Raw genomic sequence first — 15839 nt, forward strand, 5'->3', positions numbered from 1 at the left:
AAGGACAATGTGAGGCCACTGTGAAGGCTTACAGGGTCTGGGTTTAAATGGAGGAGGGGATGGATGGCCATATGCCCTGCAAAGCAGAACAGAAATCTTAACAAAGTGGGTGGGATTTTTTTTCCCTTCTTCTTCTTCTTTTTGGGGGTGATAGGGGGTGGAGGAGTTTTGCTCTCCTTCAAGAAGACAGATGGATGTGACGCCCAATAGGCATTCAGAAATATTCTGCAGCTACCAACCAGATCCGCTTGAATTAGAAATAAAGTGCCACACGAGTTAGTCGCACAGGTTGTCATTCTGCAGAGAAGGAAACCACGAAATGTGAGGCGATCGCATCACTCATGAGATAATTCACACGGGATTAGACAGCGGATTTCACTCGGATTATATTTCTGTTTAAAGCAGAAACTCCTGCAGTTTGTGCGTCCAGCGACTCGGAGGGACTGATTGAAAAACGGAGCTACGACGGGAACTTTGCAGTCAGTAAAAGTGTGTTTTCATAAGCGGAGTGGGTGCGTGCGGGGCGGGAGGAGGGCAGGGTGGGCATGTCGGGTCGGAGCGGAGGAGCGCCCCGGGGATGCAGCAACCCCAGCCTGCAGCCCCTCCGAGCCACCGTCCCGTTCCAGCTCCAGAGAGGCTCCGCTCCCCTGTGCAGAGAGCCCAAAGCGGGTAAATACACGCAGCAGGCGGCGGTCACTTCCACGCACCGCAGAGACACTACAGCTAGTTTTCAGTTGCTTTATAAATGTTACATGTTTGCTTCGAAATTGCAAAATGAACCTTCATATGTTGCGTGATTAGGAAATATGTTTACGTTTCACGTAACTAAAGCAATAAATGACAACAAGCAGAGTTGAGTTAGTAGTTAAACAAAAGACAAGAATCGATGTAGTCGAAGAAACACCGATCATTTGTGATGTCATCAAGCACGTGTGCATAGAAGGAAGATATTATCTTAAATAAACAATGACTTTAAAACATTAAAGCAATTAGGAAAGGTGACCCTGATATGTTCTATATTAGACAAGTGGGGCTGAAACGATTAATTGATTATTGAAATAATTGTCAACTAACTTAGTAAAGACATGGAAATTAAAATGAAAACTTCCCGTCAAGAAAAATATGAAAATGCATATTAGAGAAAACTAATTTTCCACGACAAAATAAGTTGATAAATATCAGTGTTTACAAATTAGTTTTTTGTTTTAAATCCAAATAATTTATGAATCATCAGCGTAAACAAGCAAATAATCAATTACTGAAATAATTGGTAGTTGCAAGCTTTATCTACACTGCAAAAACACAAAATCTCACCACGAAACTTTGGTATAGTTAAGTGCAAATGTCTTAGTACACTTGAAATAAGACAAAACTAACTTATGAGTAACTTTACAGGAAGATGTAGCAACTTGTTTTAAGTAAATAATTCCTTAATATTGATGAAAAAGTACGAGCTCCATTGGCGAATTAAGACTTTTTTTTAATCAATATTAACAAATTATTGACTAAAAACAAGCTTTGCTGAAGAGTTTTTCTAAGTTAGTTTTGTCTTATTTCTAGTGTACAAAGATATTTGCATTAAAACGTGGTCCAGAATTACTTGGTAAAACTTTGTATTTTTGCAGTGATTGAATGACAGAAAGGCTTGTAGCTCTAAAGGGAAAAAATGTCCCATTCTTGTCATAATCCTAACAGAAGGAGCTTCAGTTTCAATTGGCTTGTTGGCCTAAAATTAGACTTTTAGGACATTCTGAGAAATCTATGTCAACAAAGGAGGTTACTGACCCTGAAACATAACTTTCCTCTCATGATGTTATTTGGACACTCGGATGCCCCTTTGCTCTGTGACCTGCTGGAGTTTTCAACGCTAACACAGCAGCAGCAGCAGCAGCAGCACTTTTAAAGGCCTCTTTGTTTCCCTCACAGTGCTTGTTACTTTAACTAGGTCCATGAAACTCACATCTGCATGTTATTTATACTTTCTGTCTCCCCAGTAAAAGACAGCATAATGTGGATTTGCTTACAGGTTGGTGGGAAATAAACCATCAGCTTGTGGTGAGAGTCATAAAACTACCAGAATAAAGTCGTAGTAAACACATCAGTGTCATATTATCAGTAGCAGGTCTGTTACTGATAATAATCTGATACTGATATTAGCAGTTAAGTACTTCCTTATTTGTGAAACTGATACCAAAGTATAACTTCATAAAATGCTCAACATTCCTCGGTTTGTCGCAGCTGTAAAACTGCTTTTTCATGTCGGAGCTCTGGTAATATCACAACTTTATTCTCATATTATTGCAACCTTAACCTTGCAATATTGTAGTTTTATTCTTGTAGTATTATGAGTTTATTCTTTCAATATAATATATTTTCACTTTTTCATCACCAAAGAACACTCAATCATTTTTATTGAACCAAATTCTGCAGCACATCTACATGTTAAGATTGTCAAAGTCAAGCTAATGTACAGTTGTGTTCGAAATAATAGCAGTGCCTTCAGAAAAATGAGTAAATGTCAAAATTCGTCAAAGAAATTGTACTTTAATGAACACAGATACATTGGGGACACAGTACATTCTATTCCAAAGCAAAACAATTGCGCAAAGTCATCAAAACTTAAATGATAATAATAATATTTCAAATAAAGTAAGAAATGGCATGTTCAAAAGAATAGCAGTGTTGCCATCTTTCCTTGGAAACTCAAAAATGTACTGTACAAACAAAGAAATTCTTGATAAGTGAACCTAGCTGAGTATCCTAAACTAATATTTTGTTGCAAAACCACGGTTTCCGATGACTGCTACACATCTGTGGTGCATGGAGTCAACCAACTTCTGGCATCGTTCCACAGGTATTGCAGCCCAGGATAATTGCACCGTATTCCACAATTCCTCAGCGTTTCTTGGTTTTGCCTCATGCACTGCACTTTTTATGTCAGCCCACAAGTTTTCGATGGGATTAAGGTCCGGGGATTGTGCTGGCCACTCCATCAGTTGAATCTTGTTCATCTGGAACCATGCTTTTGCTCGCTTGCTGGTGTGTTTGGGGTCATTATCCTGTTGAAAGGTCCACCTCAAAGGCATTTCCTCCTCAGCATATGGCAGCATGACCTCTTCCAGGATCCTGATGTACTGGAACTGATCCATGATCCCTTGTATGCGGTGAATCGGACCAACACCATAGTATGAAAAACATCCCCATATCATGATGCTTGCACCACCATGCTTAATGGTCTTCAGTGAGTACTGTGGCTTGAATTCTGTGTTTGCAGGGCGTCTGACATACTGCCTGTGACCCTTAGACCCAAAAAGAACAATCTTGCTTTCATCTGTCCACAAGATATTATGCCATTTCTTTTCAGGCCAGTCAATGTGCTCTTTGGCAAATTGTAAACGCTTCTGCACATGTCTTTTTCTCAGCAGTGGGACTTTGCGGGGGCTTCTTGCTGGAAGGTTAACCTCAGTAAGACGTCTTCTGATTGTCACAGTACTCACTGTCAACTGAAGGTCTTGCTTGATCCTCTTGGATCCCATCATTGGCTGAGTCTTCGCCAGTTTGGCTATTCTTCTGTCCATTCGAGGGGTTGTCTTTCTTTTTCTTCCTCGTTTTTCAGTTTTTTGCTCCCATTTCAGGGCATTTGAGATCATTTTAGCTGAACAGCCAATGATTTTCTGCACCTCTTTGTATGTTTTCCCTTCTTTAATCAATTTTTTTATTAGGAAACGCTCATCTTCAGAACAGTGTCTGGAACGACCCATTTTCATTGTTTTTTCAGGAGAAATGCACAGCCAGCATGCCAGTTGTCTTGATCCTTAAATACGGATCACCTGTTAACACCCTTTTTTCCCAGAATACCCTCCCTAATTGATGCCCTCTCTAATTGGACTCACCACTGCTGTTTTTTTGAACACACCCTTTTCAGTTAATCATTCAATTTCACAGAATCCACAGTATGCATGGCTGTCCTGTTGGGTTTGTTGGTTTTCTATACCTTTATTTTACCCCCCAGAAACTTATCTGGGGTATAGAGTTTGAAATGTTAATAAAACCAGTGATTTTCTTGCTGCTGTTGAGGCACTGCTATTATTTCGAACACAACTGTACCTGACCTACTTTCCTCTCCCTGGCAATTTTTAAAAAATTTAAACCTTTTCTTGACCTTGCCATCTAGTTGTTGCAGAGTTGATAATTAGTCGCAAATCACTCCGTCCCTTTTTCTTTTATATATCACTCATTCATTTAAGATTTAGCGAGCTATGTCAACAATTGACAGTAAAACCAGTGGTAGCAACTTTTTGGATTTTTGTTTTACCGCTGTATGTGCTGTACAATGGCTGCTGGAAAAGACAAGTATTTTGTTGTTGACTTACCACTTGCTACATTCTTGTTGGTTGTGTAGGAGGCACCACTTCTGCTTTTCAAAGATGTACGGCTGCACATCTTTGAAACATGCTTACATTACGTTTCTGTTTGTAGTCATTTTCATGTGCAAGTGTAAATATTGAGTTTGGGGGCGTGGCCAGCAGCAGATAATTTGGATTTAAAGTGACAAGACACCCTAAAACAGCTAACTTTCAAAATAGATAGAAATGAATGAACTAAAATTTCATCATTTAAGAAGGATTTACAAAAAATGTAATGAATATATTTTGCATAGACCATAAACTTATCCTAACTTGTTAAAAGAAGCCTTTAAAATACAATTAAACATGGACGCTTCTAACAAATAACAATAACAGGTATTTTTATTTTTTCATTTCAAAGTAAAACGGACTGAATACAGATGAAAATCTTCTTTTCACAATCATGCACCATTTCGTGTTCATCTGTCACCAACTTATACTTCATTACTCATTTATTGTTTATGTTTTTTTCTGTTTCTAAAGTTGATAAAACCGCCGCTCGCCCGCCGAGGCCCACGATCCGCCGAACTCTTTCTCTGGATACGATCGTCGGCCCGTATCTGCAGGGCCAGTGGCCCAGAGAGGCAGAGGCCGCCTGCGTCAACGACAAAGCCACTCAGGTAAACGTCATTTTATCCTGAAGCCCTCAGATTAGCAACTAAGTTTTAGCATAAGTGCTTAGGGATTAGGGCAAATTGAAATTTAGGGTATTTTAAGATTTAATCTTTGGAGAAACTGACATTTCTTTTCGCTAATGCTCCTCTGGGTTTCCATAGTTCAGAGTGTTGGCGGCCATCTTGTTTGACAAGCATGTTTTACGGTTTCTGTTTATTTGGACTTCAGGTCAACTCCTCAATGCAATATTAGGACCAAGCTAGGATTTTTTTTTATTTGATTGAAGTAATAATATTGAAGGAATAAAGTTGTAATATTACCAATAAGTTTATGAGAACTCCTTGTGACCAATTAGTGTCAAATTATTATCAGTAGCTGGATTTTAAAGTGATTGTGCAAACAACAGAGCCTGTTTTGAAGAAAGAATCACATGAACTGATCTTGATAACTCTAAAAGCTTTTTCTCAGAATTTTAATACTTTTTTGGTAAAATTGTGTCTTTTTTTCTTTAATATTATGACTATTTTATCATAATTAAACAAAATTTCTCATAAAATTTCTCAAACGTTGTAGTGAGACGTACAGAAAAGATGATTGAAATAAATGCCACTTTTTGAAAATATTTTCTGTAATTCTGTTTTTAGAATAGAAAGACACAGTAATAGGACCATAAAAATAATAAATTTAAAACTAAAATTATGAGAATAAAGTCATATAAATACAAGAATAATGTCATAATATTACTAGAATAAAGTCAGTAATATTGCAAAAATAAAGTCTCAACATACTGTATTCTCATAACATTCAGACTTTATTCTCATAATTTTATTTTTTTAAATTTCTTATAGTGGCCCTAATACTTTGCCGTAGATGAGAAAGCAACCAAAAACAAAGTAAATAAATCAATTAAAATCTGATTTGGTGAGAAAAAGGTAATTTTTTGTCCATATTGCTGGTTTACTGCCCAGGGCTGAACATGTTTGATCAGATGAAACCTGCTGCAGATGGGCTCATCCCCCAGAATGCCTCAGCTCCAGGCTGTGTTGGTAAAACCCAGAGATCTGCAGGTGTCTGGGCTTCCAGTTTGATGCAGCAGTTGAAAAGCAGCCAACTGGAAATATTCGTTTTTGTTCTTCCTCAAACTGCTGCTTCCCCTCCGCCGCCCCTCCACTGTATCTGGTGCACAAAGACTTAGCATCATCTTCATCCTGGCTGCTGACACAGTTTAAGGCCCGCATGAACCCGCTTTGCCTGCATTGTGAGGGAACGACCCCTCCTGACCTCGCCCCATCCCCCCTGAAGCTCCGCTGCTTTACGTCAGATGGCATTACAGCCCTGTGATTACACTAAACTAACCAGAAATATCACTAAAATGCTCTGATATGTGTTGAAACATTAAAAAAGAGTTGGAATTTCTGATTATTTCTGCAAATATTTGGCTAATTATTAGTGAAATTGTGAAAATGCAAAATAAACACATTTTTTTAAACCTATTTAGAGATACTTTATTTATGAATGTTGAAAGCCCTGCAGTCTATTTAGGTCATTGTAACCTTAGACGGACTATGCAAAACTCTTTACATGTGTTTCCCATTCGTTCATTCACACACACACACGCACGCACGCACGCACGCACGCACGCACGCACGCACGCACGCACGCACGCACGCACGCACGCACGCACGCACACACACACACACACACACACATACACCCACGCTGAAGGCAGAGTAAACTAGTTCAGATTTTGACATGTGGATGGAATTTCAACCGAAAAGTTAGTCATCAAAACTATAATCTTAACTAAATATTGCATCTTACTGCTTTGATTTTATAAAATAGCTATTTGTTATTGCAAATATCAAGATTTTTATCTGGTTTAATTTCATTCTGATTGTGCAAATATCTTAGTAGACTTAAAATAAGATCAAACTAAATTAGAAGTAACTTTTCAGCAAGAAATAGAACCTTGTTTTAAGTAGATAATTACTTAGTATTGATGGAAATGTTCTAGTTTCATAGGCAGATTATTTCCTTTATATTATGGAAAAAATTAATTGTTATAAATGAAATAATCTACCAATAGAACTAGAACTTTTTCATCAAGATTAAGGAATTATTGGCTCATATATCTTGCTGAAAAGTTACTTCTAAGTTAGTTTTGTTTTATTTCAAGTGTACTAAGATGTTTAAATGAGAAAAAGAAAATACTTGGTAAGATCTTGTGTTTTTGCTGCTCACATTGTTTTCTTGTCACCTTCACTGCAAAAACACAAAAACTTTTTTTGGTCTAATTTAGTTCAAATATCTGATTAAACTTGAAATAAGACAAAACTAACTAACAAGTAACTCCCCAGAAAGAAATATGAGCTTGTTTTAAGCCAATACTTTCTTAATATTGATGTAAAAGTTTGGCAGTTTTTCATCAAATTGATCCACAACACTGTAAAAACACAAAATCTTACTAAATATTTTTGGGCCAATCTGTCCGTCAAACCTTTCTCACGGGAGAGTAAAAGAGGACACATTACACATTTGCCAAGCTAGGTAAAATCGGTGGATAAGATTGGCTTCATATGTAAAAATTGGCCGATCTCCCAAAATTAAGGAAATCGGCACACAATCAAAATAAATCGGTACACTCCTAATTACTTGCCTTATAACAAGACATTTTTCCCATCTTATTAGTGAAATAATCTGACAATACTACTAGAACTTTTCCCAAAAATATTAAGGAACAAGCTCCGATATTTTGCTAAAAAGTTACTCATAAGTTAGTTTTGTCTTATTTCAGGTGTACTAATATATTTGCACAAAATTGGACCAAAAATCCTTGGTAACGTTTTTTGGAAGTGCTCTATCAAACCTGAAGTTGGAAAGCTGGTTATTTGCTGCCTATTTTAAGGCCTAGTAGTCATCAATTCCTCTTTATTTAGATTTAAATAATTTGAGAACCTAATAAAAATAATTTTGATCACAGAACTACAGATGTAAGTTGCTGCTCTGCTCCGTTTAGATGGAAACATTAGCCATGCAGGCCACATTCTCGTCTACGTTTTAGGTCTTTTTATAGGTTGGTGTCCCATGATGCCCAGCTCATGTTATGGGAAGGGTGGGATGTTAGGTCTGGATGATTACATGGAGGACGGGGGGCGGTTTGGAAGCTGTAACTTTATTCCAGTGTCACTGAATGACTCACGCATGCTGTATTCTGACCCATTTAGCCTGCTGGACATGAGATGCGTTTTTTCCTGCAGGAGGAAACTTTTCTGTAGCGTTTTGAAGCTGATACTTTGAGATGAGGTTGTATTTCTGAGGCAAAGGAAGTTAGCTGATGAATATAATGGAGCCCACAGAATGGGCCGGGCTGTTTGGGAAGCCAAAGCTTTAGCGTAGCCGGTCCAACCCAGAATCCGGTCGGGATGAACGTCCAGAACCAGCAGCTCAGAGGGATCGACCAGGCTGCAGCTGGCAGGCGATCAAAAGTGAATGTGAAGAAATCGGTATGGAGGGTGACAAAAAAAGAAGTGAAACTTTAATGTTTTTTTGTTTTTGGGGGGGAATAAGGTTAGCGTGTGAGTTTGAGTCCAACGAGGCGACGAGTTTGTGTTTGATTGTGAGGTTTGGATGAGGGAGTTTCACATCTGTGTGTCTTTGGTCTAGTTTCTGCTCAAAATATCTCAGTGCACTTGTCTTGAGTAAATTATTATATAATATTGATTTAAAAAATTACTAGTTCTAGCAGATTTTTCCCATATTATGAGTGAAATAATCTGCCAGTGGAACTTCTTCTATTTGAAGTGTACAAAAATGTTTGTAGATTATTTCACTGATAACATGGGGAAAATGGTGTAGTTATAAGTGAAGAAATTTGACAATGGAACTGGTAAATTTTTATCATATTAGGTAACTATTGACTTAAATTTATGTCATATTTCTTGCTGAAAAATTAGTAGTAAGTTAGTTTTGTCTTATTTCAAGTGTACTCAGATGTTTGCACTAGAAACTCAACAAAAATGCTTGATTTTGTGTTTTTGCAGCTCACAGTGGCTTTTTGTCAATTTCATTGGAAAAACGCAAAATCTTACCAAGCATTTTCTTAGTTTGTAGTGCAAATATCTCAGTACACTTGAATTAAGACAAAACTACATTAAAAGTAACTTTTCAAGAAGATTAAGATGCTTATTTTAAGTCAGTAAGTCCTTAATATTGTTTTTAAAAAGTAGTAGTTCCATTGGTAGATTATTTCACTATATAACAAAGAAATTTTTCCCTTGATATAAGTGAAATGTTCTGCCCTGGGTTGCTAGGTAACGGGCTGGGCTTGGCTCTGGTTGCTAGGTAACAACGCCAGTGGAACTTAATATTTTTCTTCAATATTAAGGACTTCTTGACTTAAAACAAGCTCTTGCAGCTTCCTATAAAGTTACTTGTAAGTTGGTTTTGTCTTACCAAAAACACTCGATAAGGTTTTGTGTTTTTTCAGTGCGTGTTTGCGAAAGCGGGGCTGGTTTTGCAGCTCACAGTGGTTTCTTGTCACCTTCCTCTGTACAGCTGTTGTGGGACAGGTGTGTGAGACAGGTGTGGGCCTCGGCGTCTCTCAAAGCCGTAGAGCTGGTGGCCGTTTGCTGGCTCAGCAGAAAACGTAGAGTTCCTCTCAAAGGTCAAACCTGCTGACCTCTGCTTTGATCCGCGTTATCCCCCCCTCAAGAGTGTGAGACACGAGACACTGGACTCCTTGTTCATCTGACTGTGTGTGTTTTTAAAGACTCCGTGTTGCTGGACAGAGGAGACCCGGGGAAGGAGGAGCGCGGGTGGGCACAAGCGCTCAGCGTCTTGGGGAAGTGCAGAGCACCTGAAGGAGGCAAGTACTTCACTAAAAAAGTTTAAAACAGCGCTTTTTCACGTCTTTAGCTTGAAATATTAACAGGACCCGGGGGAAAGTTCGTAACCCTTCCATTTCAGAGTCAGTCAAACTGGAACCTAAATCAGTTTTATCTCCTTTCCGCCCTCAGGTGGCCAAAGTGAGGCACCATCTGCAAAAACGCTCCAGGAACGCTCCTCCCTCTGCAGGGTATGAGCTCCCCCACGGCACGCTGCTGGCAGGACAGGCGGCAGGCGTCACTCAGGTACTTTATTATTACGAAATGTATGTTTGTTTATGTTTATGCACAAATTTATTCAGAATGAGCTGTTTTAGAGCCTTCTATCACTGTAAATCCAAATAACCTGCAGCTGGCCACGCCTCCAACTCATCATTTATGATTTGTAGTTATTTGAATGTGAAAATGACTTCAAACAGATGCCCAATTATAGAACAATACATCTTTGTAAAGCAAAAGTGGAGCCTCCTGCACAACCAACAAGAATGCAGTAAGTGGTTTCTGGATATTAAGCCAACAACAAACAAAATACAGCGGTAAAACCAGCTGAACAGACATGCTGGAGCTCCACTTGGGTTGCTAGGTAACAGACTGGGCTTCTGAATTGCGATGTTACATTCCAGAGGTTTTTCAGACTGGTAACATTCCACACACAAAAAACATGAACTTATTGCCAAAAAACTTTGACTTTACACAAAAACTGATTTAAAAAAATAATTTATCAATGAAGCTCTCGATTTACCGGTCGATCTACGTTCCCACCCTCATCTATGGTCATGAGCTTTGGGTCATGACCGAAAGATCGAGATCGCGGATACAAGCGGCCGAAATGGGTTTTCTCCGTAGGTTGTCTGGGCTCTCCCACAGAGATAGGGTGAGAAGCTCAGTCATCCAGGAGGGACTCAGAGTAGAGCCGCTGCTCCTTCACATCGAGAGGAGCCAGTTGAGGCTCGGGCATCTGGTCAGGATGCCTCCTGGACGCCTCCCTGGTGAGGCGTTCCGGGCACGTCCCACCGGGAGGAGGCCCCGGGGAAGACCCAGGACACGCTGGAGGGACTATGTCTCTCGGCTGGCCTGGGAACGCCTCGGGATTCCCCCGGAAGAGCTGGAAGAAGTGGCCGGGGAGAGGGAAGTCTGGTCCTCCCTTCTGAAGCTGCTACCCCCGCGACCCGAGCCCGGATAAAATGGATGATGAATGGATGGATGGAATTTATCAATGTTTTATTATATTGTTAGAGATCCAGGTGTCATTATCTATCAGAAACAAACTTCTTGGCTGAATGAAAATGATCTTAGATCTTAATCTACTTGATTACAAATAATTTTGGTCTTAACTATAAATAAATATAGTTCTGGTTAGAAGCTTACAGTCAGTCAGCATTGGCATGAATGTTGTCTATGTTAGTTTTGGAATTTATTTGCTGCAATTCGTTACACAAAATTCCCATTTTTCCCTTTTTCATACTTCTCTTTGGATGTCAACTGCTTCTAAAAACAATCCAAATGCTTAAAATAAAAAGCCAGCTAATTTGTGGCAATAAGTGAATGGTATTTTGGTGTCTGGAAATGAACCATTTCAAAAGCCTTCTGATTGGTAAGTCACATTATCACTGCGTTGTAACCTAGCAACCCTGGCGGAGTTCCACCCGTTACCTAGCAGCACAAATGGAACTCCAGCATGTTTGGTGAGCTAGTTTTACCGCTGTATTCGCTGTGCAATGGCTGCTGGAAGTGACAAGTGTTTGCAGCCATTCTCACTGTGAGTGTAAACGTGGAGCTGGGATGCGTGGTCAGCAGCAGTTTATTTAGATTTAAAGTAAGAAGACGCCCTACAGCAGGCCAAAGAAGTTATATAACAGGCCACATTTAACCGTTTTTCTGCAGACAGTTCCCATGATTCCTCTGAACAGGCTCGCACCGCGGCTGAGACGGAGCGTTGAGGGTCTCAGCTTGGAGCTGGAGGAAGTGTTTGTGTCTGAGAAACCAGACGATGAGCATGAGGTCGGCCCACTGAGTTGTGCTTTTGAGTTTTAAATATTAAATATATGAAATAGTTTTATAAAATGCTGCCAAACTGGTGCCGTGAATATTGTTTTTTACATTCAAGCAGTTACAAAGAGAAATTGTAAACTGCTGCTGGGCAAGTTACTCAACAGGTTGTTACTAGGTAACCAAAGGGCGAGTGAATGAGTTGCTAGGTAACCAAAGGGCAAGTGAGTGAGTTACTAGGTAACCAAAGGGCGAGTGAATGAGTTGCTAGGTAACCAAAGGGCGAGTGAATGAGTTGCTAGGTAACCAAAGGGCGAGTGAATGAGTTGCTAGGTAACCAAAGGGCGAGTGAGTGAGTTGATTCCACCAACATTTCTTAGCTAGCAGTGAGAACTGAGCAGTTAATATCTTTCCTCTGCCTAAATCTCCCAGCTTGCTGTGCGGTATATTGAATATTATGTCAGACATATTTTCTTTTTGATATTTATCGCGTGTCTATCGCGATATATATTACTGATTTATTGTCCAGGCCTAGTCTCAAAGCAACAATATTATTGTTCATAGGAGTAACTTCTTTGTCAGTTTATTGTCCAGTAAGATTTGTTACAGTGACAGCTTTACTCTTATGAATATGACTTATAATAATGTGAAACGGTTATTATAGTTAATTCAAAGTTAACTATAATAACCGAATATAGTAACTGAAGTTAATTCAGCTGAATATTCCAGATCTTGGATATCCCAGACGGCCACAGAGCTCCTGTCCCGGCTCAGAGATGCAGCAGCGGCTCTCAGAGCGAACCGTCCCCATCCCTCCCGTCTCCCTCCCTGTCTCCTTGTCCGCTTGACTCGTCACTCCCATCCGGTTCCCCATGCCACCTGGACGCATCACGATTGTCCCCCTCCCCGCCGCCGTACCCCATGTTGGACCCAGGTTGGACTCTGGACTGTTTTCAGAGCGTAACGCTGAATTATCAGCTTTCAGTTCCTGTGTTTAGTGGTGTGTGTGGGTCTGTGCAGAGCCTGCGGAGTGTGAAGGATTGTGCTCCTCTTCATCAGCGTCGCTTCCTTCGTTCGCACTGGAAGCTCCTCTTCAGCAGCCCTGCTCATCTTCGCCCCGTCCAAACAAAACCTACGCCTTCCAGCGCATCCCGCCAGAAGGCTGCGAGCGAATTCGAGTTTGTGAGGAAGCAATGTAAGTTTTAGTTGGTCTAGTAACTAATATATAAATATTGAAGGTTCACAAAAGCCTGTTGCAAACAGAGTTGAGTTGTAACTAGTTACTTTTACTCAGTTCAACTTGAAAAAACTTACTTTTTATAGTATTTTTACTATGCTTTACTTTTTACTTTTATTTGAGTAATTTTATTATGAAGTATCTCTGCTCTTACTTGATTAAAATTTCTTGGTTTTTCTATCCACTGAATGAAAAACAAACACGTTTTAACCTAATATTCACCAAAGACACACACCTGCAGTTTTTATTAAAGTTTCATAAGATTTTATTGAAAAAAACTGATTTGGAAAAATTTCCTTTTGTCTAATTTTGTTATTTTTTTGTTATATGAATTATTGTCATTTTTATCCTTTAAATATCACAATTTCTTCTTAACTTTACATTCTCTTCTAAATTGCGGAAAGATCGATCTCCTCCACCTGTTGCCTGAGTTATGGGTGACTGAAAAGATGCACTGCTCCCAAACAAAATCAACCAGTCAGAGCCAGGAGGAGGGTCTTGGCGCTGTCAGTTAACCTCATGTACTCGCTGCTAAATGTGCTTATGGCAGAGAAACAACTTAATGTTTATGTACCATCTTCGGTGTTAGCTAGATTTATCATTCACAACATGCTATGCTAGCAGAAGCACACCAGAGAGCAAGGAAGGTGATTGACAGCGCTAAGACCCGCCTCCTGGCTCTGATTGGTTGTTTCTAGTTAGCACGGTTTCTTCACAGATTATCAGATTATCATACCATACTGCCACATGTAGTGATAATTTCAACAAATGTGTCAAAATAAATTTTTTTTAATCAAAGTGACACACTGCAGCTGTAACCAAAGACGTTCATAACTTAATTTGAAGTGTTTAAAATTATTTTTGATGTACTTTAGCACTGATTCTATGTCCTCTTTGAATCTTTTTATTTCCAGGTCTGCCTGTCCAGATGAGCAGCTCCTCCAGCCCTCCTGCCCGGACCCTAATAAAGTCAACTTTTCCCCCCATGGAGGCTCGGCATTCTGCCCGGTCAGCCTCCTGAAGCCCCTGCTGCCCTCCATGGACCTCCTGTTTCGCAGCCTGTCCGTGTCGCCCGTCACTGGCTGCTCGGGTCAAGACTCCCCCACCAGGCACCTGGGCATGCAGTAGGTGGAAACCTAAACGCCGCCTCTCAGGACTACACAACAATGCACTGCGAGAACCTGGAACACTTGCTAATGTTTTGATGCAGACTGACAATTACTGTGGGCATCTTTACCATTACACTCTGTGCGACTGTAAGCATTCGTTGCTGCCACTCTTCAGGATAATGTGACCTAAAGTTCAGTCTGTTTGTTTGCTATTTCTACCTGAAGGATCTTTTTTTGTTTGTTTGTTTTTCAACTTGACAGAGATGATTTAAGTTAGGAATACATGTTTTTATATTGTCATTTACAGGTTTTTGTTTCATGTCTTTAATTTCCCAGGATTTTTTTCTTTTTCATGTCAAGTAAGTGGATTTACTTTCAGAAAGCCAGGCACTTACACCACATGTAAACAGCTGTTATAGGCATTAACTTGAAAACAGGAATGTGGTGAATTTATATGCTAAATGTGTTCATTAAAAATATATTTTAATACTTATCCCCTTCTTTTCTACAGATGCTAGGATAGACTATATTTATTTTCTTACTTTTTAAAGGATTGACTGTTATATATTTATGTCTGCGATTTTACTAGTAGGACTGGACGTTTTGATTTACTTGCCAAAAATTTACATAATTATAATACAGCTGATTTGTAGTGGATTTTTACATTCTCAATTACTCAAAAATAAGGTGTTGGTGGCTTAAGCCTTATTAACAAAAACAATTGATGTGATAGGAGAACCAAAACTGGAAACCATAACTACTGCTCATCCTTTAAAACAAGGTCAATATTGTTTTTTTGTTGTTGTTGTTGTTCATCTTTTACAAAGTGTAGCAGTAAATAGTGTGGAAAACACAGGTTTTTGTTTTCTTTTTGTCCACATCTATTAAAACTGAAATCAAATTTTATTCCATCTTTTCTAGACTATGTAAATTGGTATGGATTATTAAATGCAGTGTTGAATAAAAAGCAAAAATACTGTGCTGTGTGTATTATTTTTAGAATTTTTTTTTAAGTTGGTAAATATCAGTATAGTGTTTGTGTGTGGAATGTGTTAAATATTAAATGAACAACTACGGTACTTATTGAATGTTTTTTTTTAACTAGTTTTTTTTCGAACAAAGAACATGTTCAAAATGTCGTGATACTTGAAAAAAATTCTTGCGCATACAACACAATAAATAACATTAAACAACAAAATAATGAATAACATAAAATAAAACCACAAAAAATCAACTGTATTTGTGATACTCAAAGAGTCTCGCAATGTAGAAAGTATAGATGCCTTTAAAATAAATAAATAATATAATTATCTTTTTTAAATTTAGATAACTATCATTATTATTGTACTACTGTTTTCGAAACGTGGATTTGCGGTTTGTATTGTGATTGGCTCACAGTGGAGCTTTAATACTTACATGTACCAATGAAATCAATCCACATCACCACACGACAAAAAGGTACGCTACCAGTTCAAGAAGCCCTCCTTTTCAATCTTAGCTGTCCTCATTTGTTGCCTGTATGGAAATCCTAATCGCCGCTTACTGTTATCATTAATAATAATCCTTGAAATTGTTTTCACGCTTAGGTAGCCAATTTTGT

General features: G+C 39.0%; 1 protein-coding gene across 3 annotated transcripts; it reads left to right on the forward strand.

The window, feature by feature from the left end:
• The first annotated feature begins 264 nt into the window (after positions 1 to 264).
• On the forward strand, positions 265 to 15220 carry LOC102235119 (protein FAM117A-like). Of its 3 annotated transcripts, XM_023349577.1 has the most exons (9): positions 276 to 321; positions 406 to 669; positions 4890 to 5026; positions 9790 to 9885; positions 10037 to 10150; positions 11789 to 11905; positions 12623 to 12827; positions 12914 to 13088; positions 14045 to 15220. In XM_023349577.1, the coding sequence occupies exons 2-9, from the start codon at positions 546 to 548 to the stop codon at positions 14256 to 14258; spliced, it is 1182 nt and encodes a 393-aa protein (XP_023205345.1). In that variant the 5' UTR covers positions 276 to 321; positions 406 to 545; the 3' UTR covers positions 14259 to 15220. The 3 variants fall into 3 exon arrangements, with proteins under 3 accessions (XP_014330912.1, XP_023205345.1, XP_023205346.1); XM_014475426.2 differs by having other exon boundaries at positions 265 to 669; XM_023349578.1 differs by lacking the exons at positions 276 to 321; positions 406 to 669; positions 4890 to 5026 and adding an exon at positions 8154 to 8524.
• The last annotated feature ends 619 nt before the right edge of the window (positions 15221 to 15839 follow it).

This window comes from Xiphophorus maculatus, chromosome 16, assembly GCF_002775205.1.
Source record: "Xiphophorus maculatus strain JP 163 A chromosome 16, X_maculatus-5.0-male, whole genome shotgun sequence".
Lineage (NCBI taxonomy): Eukaryota > Metazoa > Chordata > Actinopteri > Cyprinodontiformes > Poeciliidae > Xiphophorus > Xiphophorus maculatus.

Bases quoted from the DNA above. Each gene is read 5' to 3' on its own strand.
- LOC102235119 (XM_014475426.2), top strand. From the start codon at position 546: ATGTCGGGTCGGAGCGGAGGAGCGCCCCGGGGATGCAGCAACCCCAGC. The intron at 5,027-9,789 runs GTAAACGTCATT...GTGTTTTTAAAG, and splicing joins TCAACGACAAAGCCACTCAG to ACTCCGTGTTGCTGGACAGA. The intron at 10,151-11,788 runs GTACTTTATTAT...GTTTTTCTGCAG, and splicing joins AGGCGGCAGGCGTCACTCAG to ACAGTTCCCATGATTCCTCT.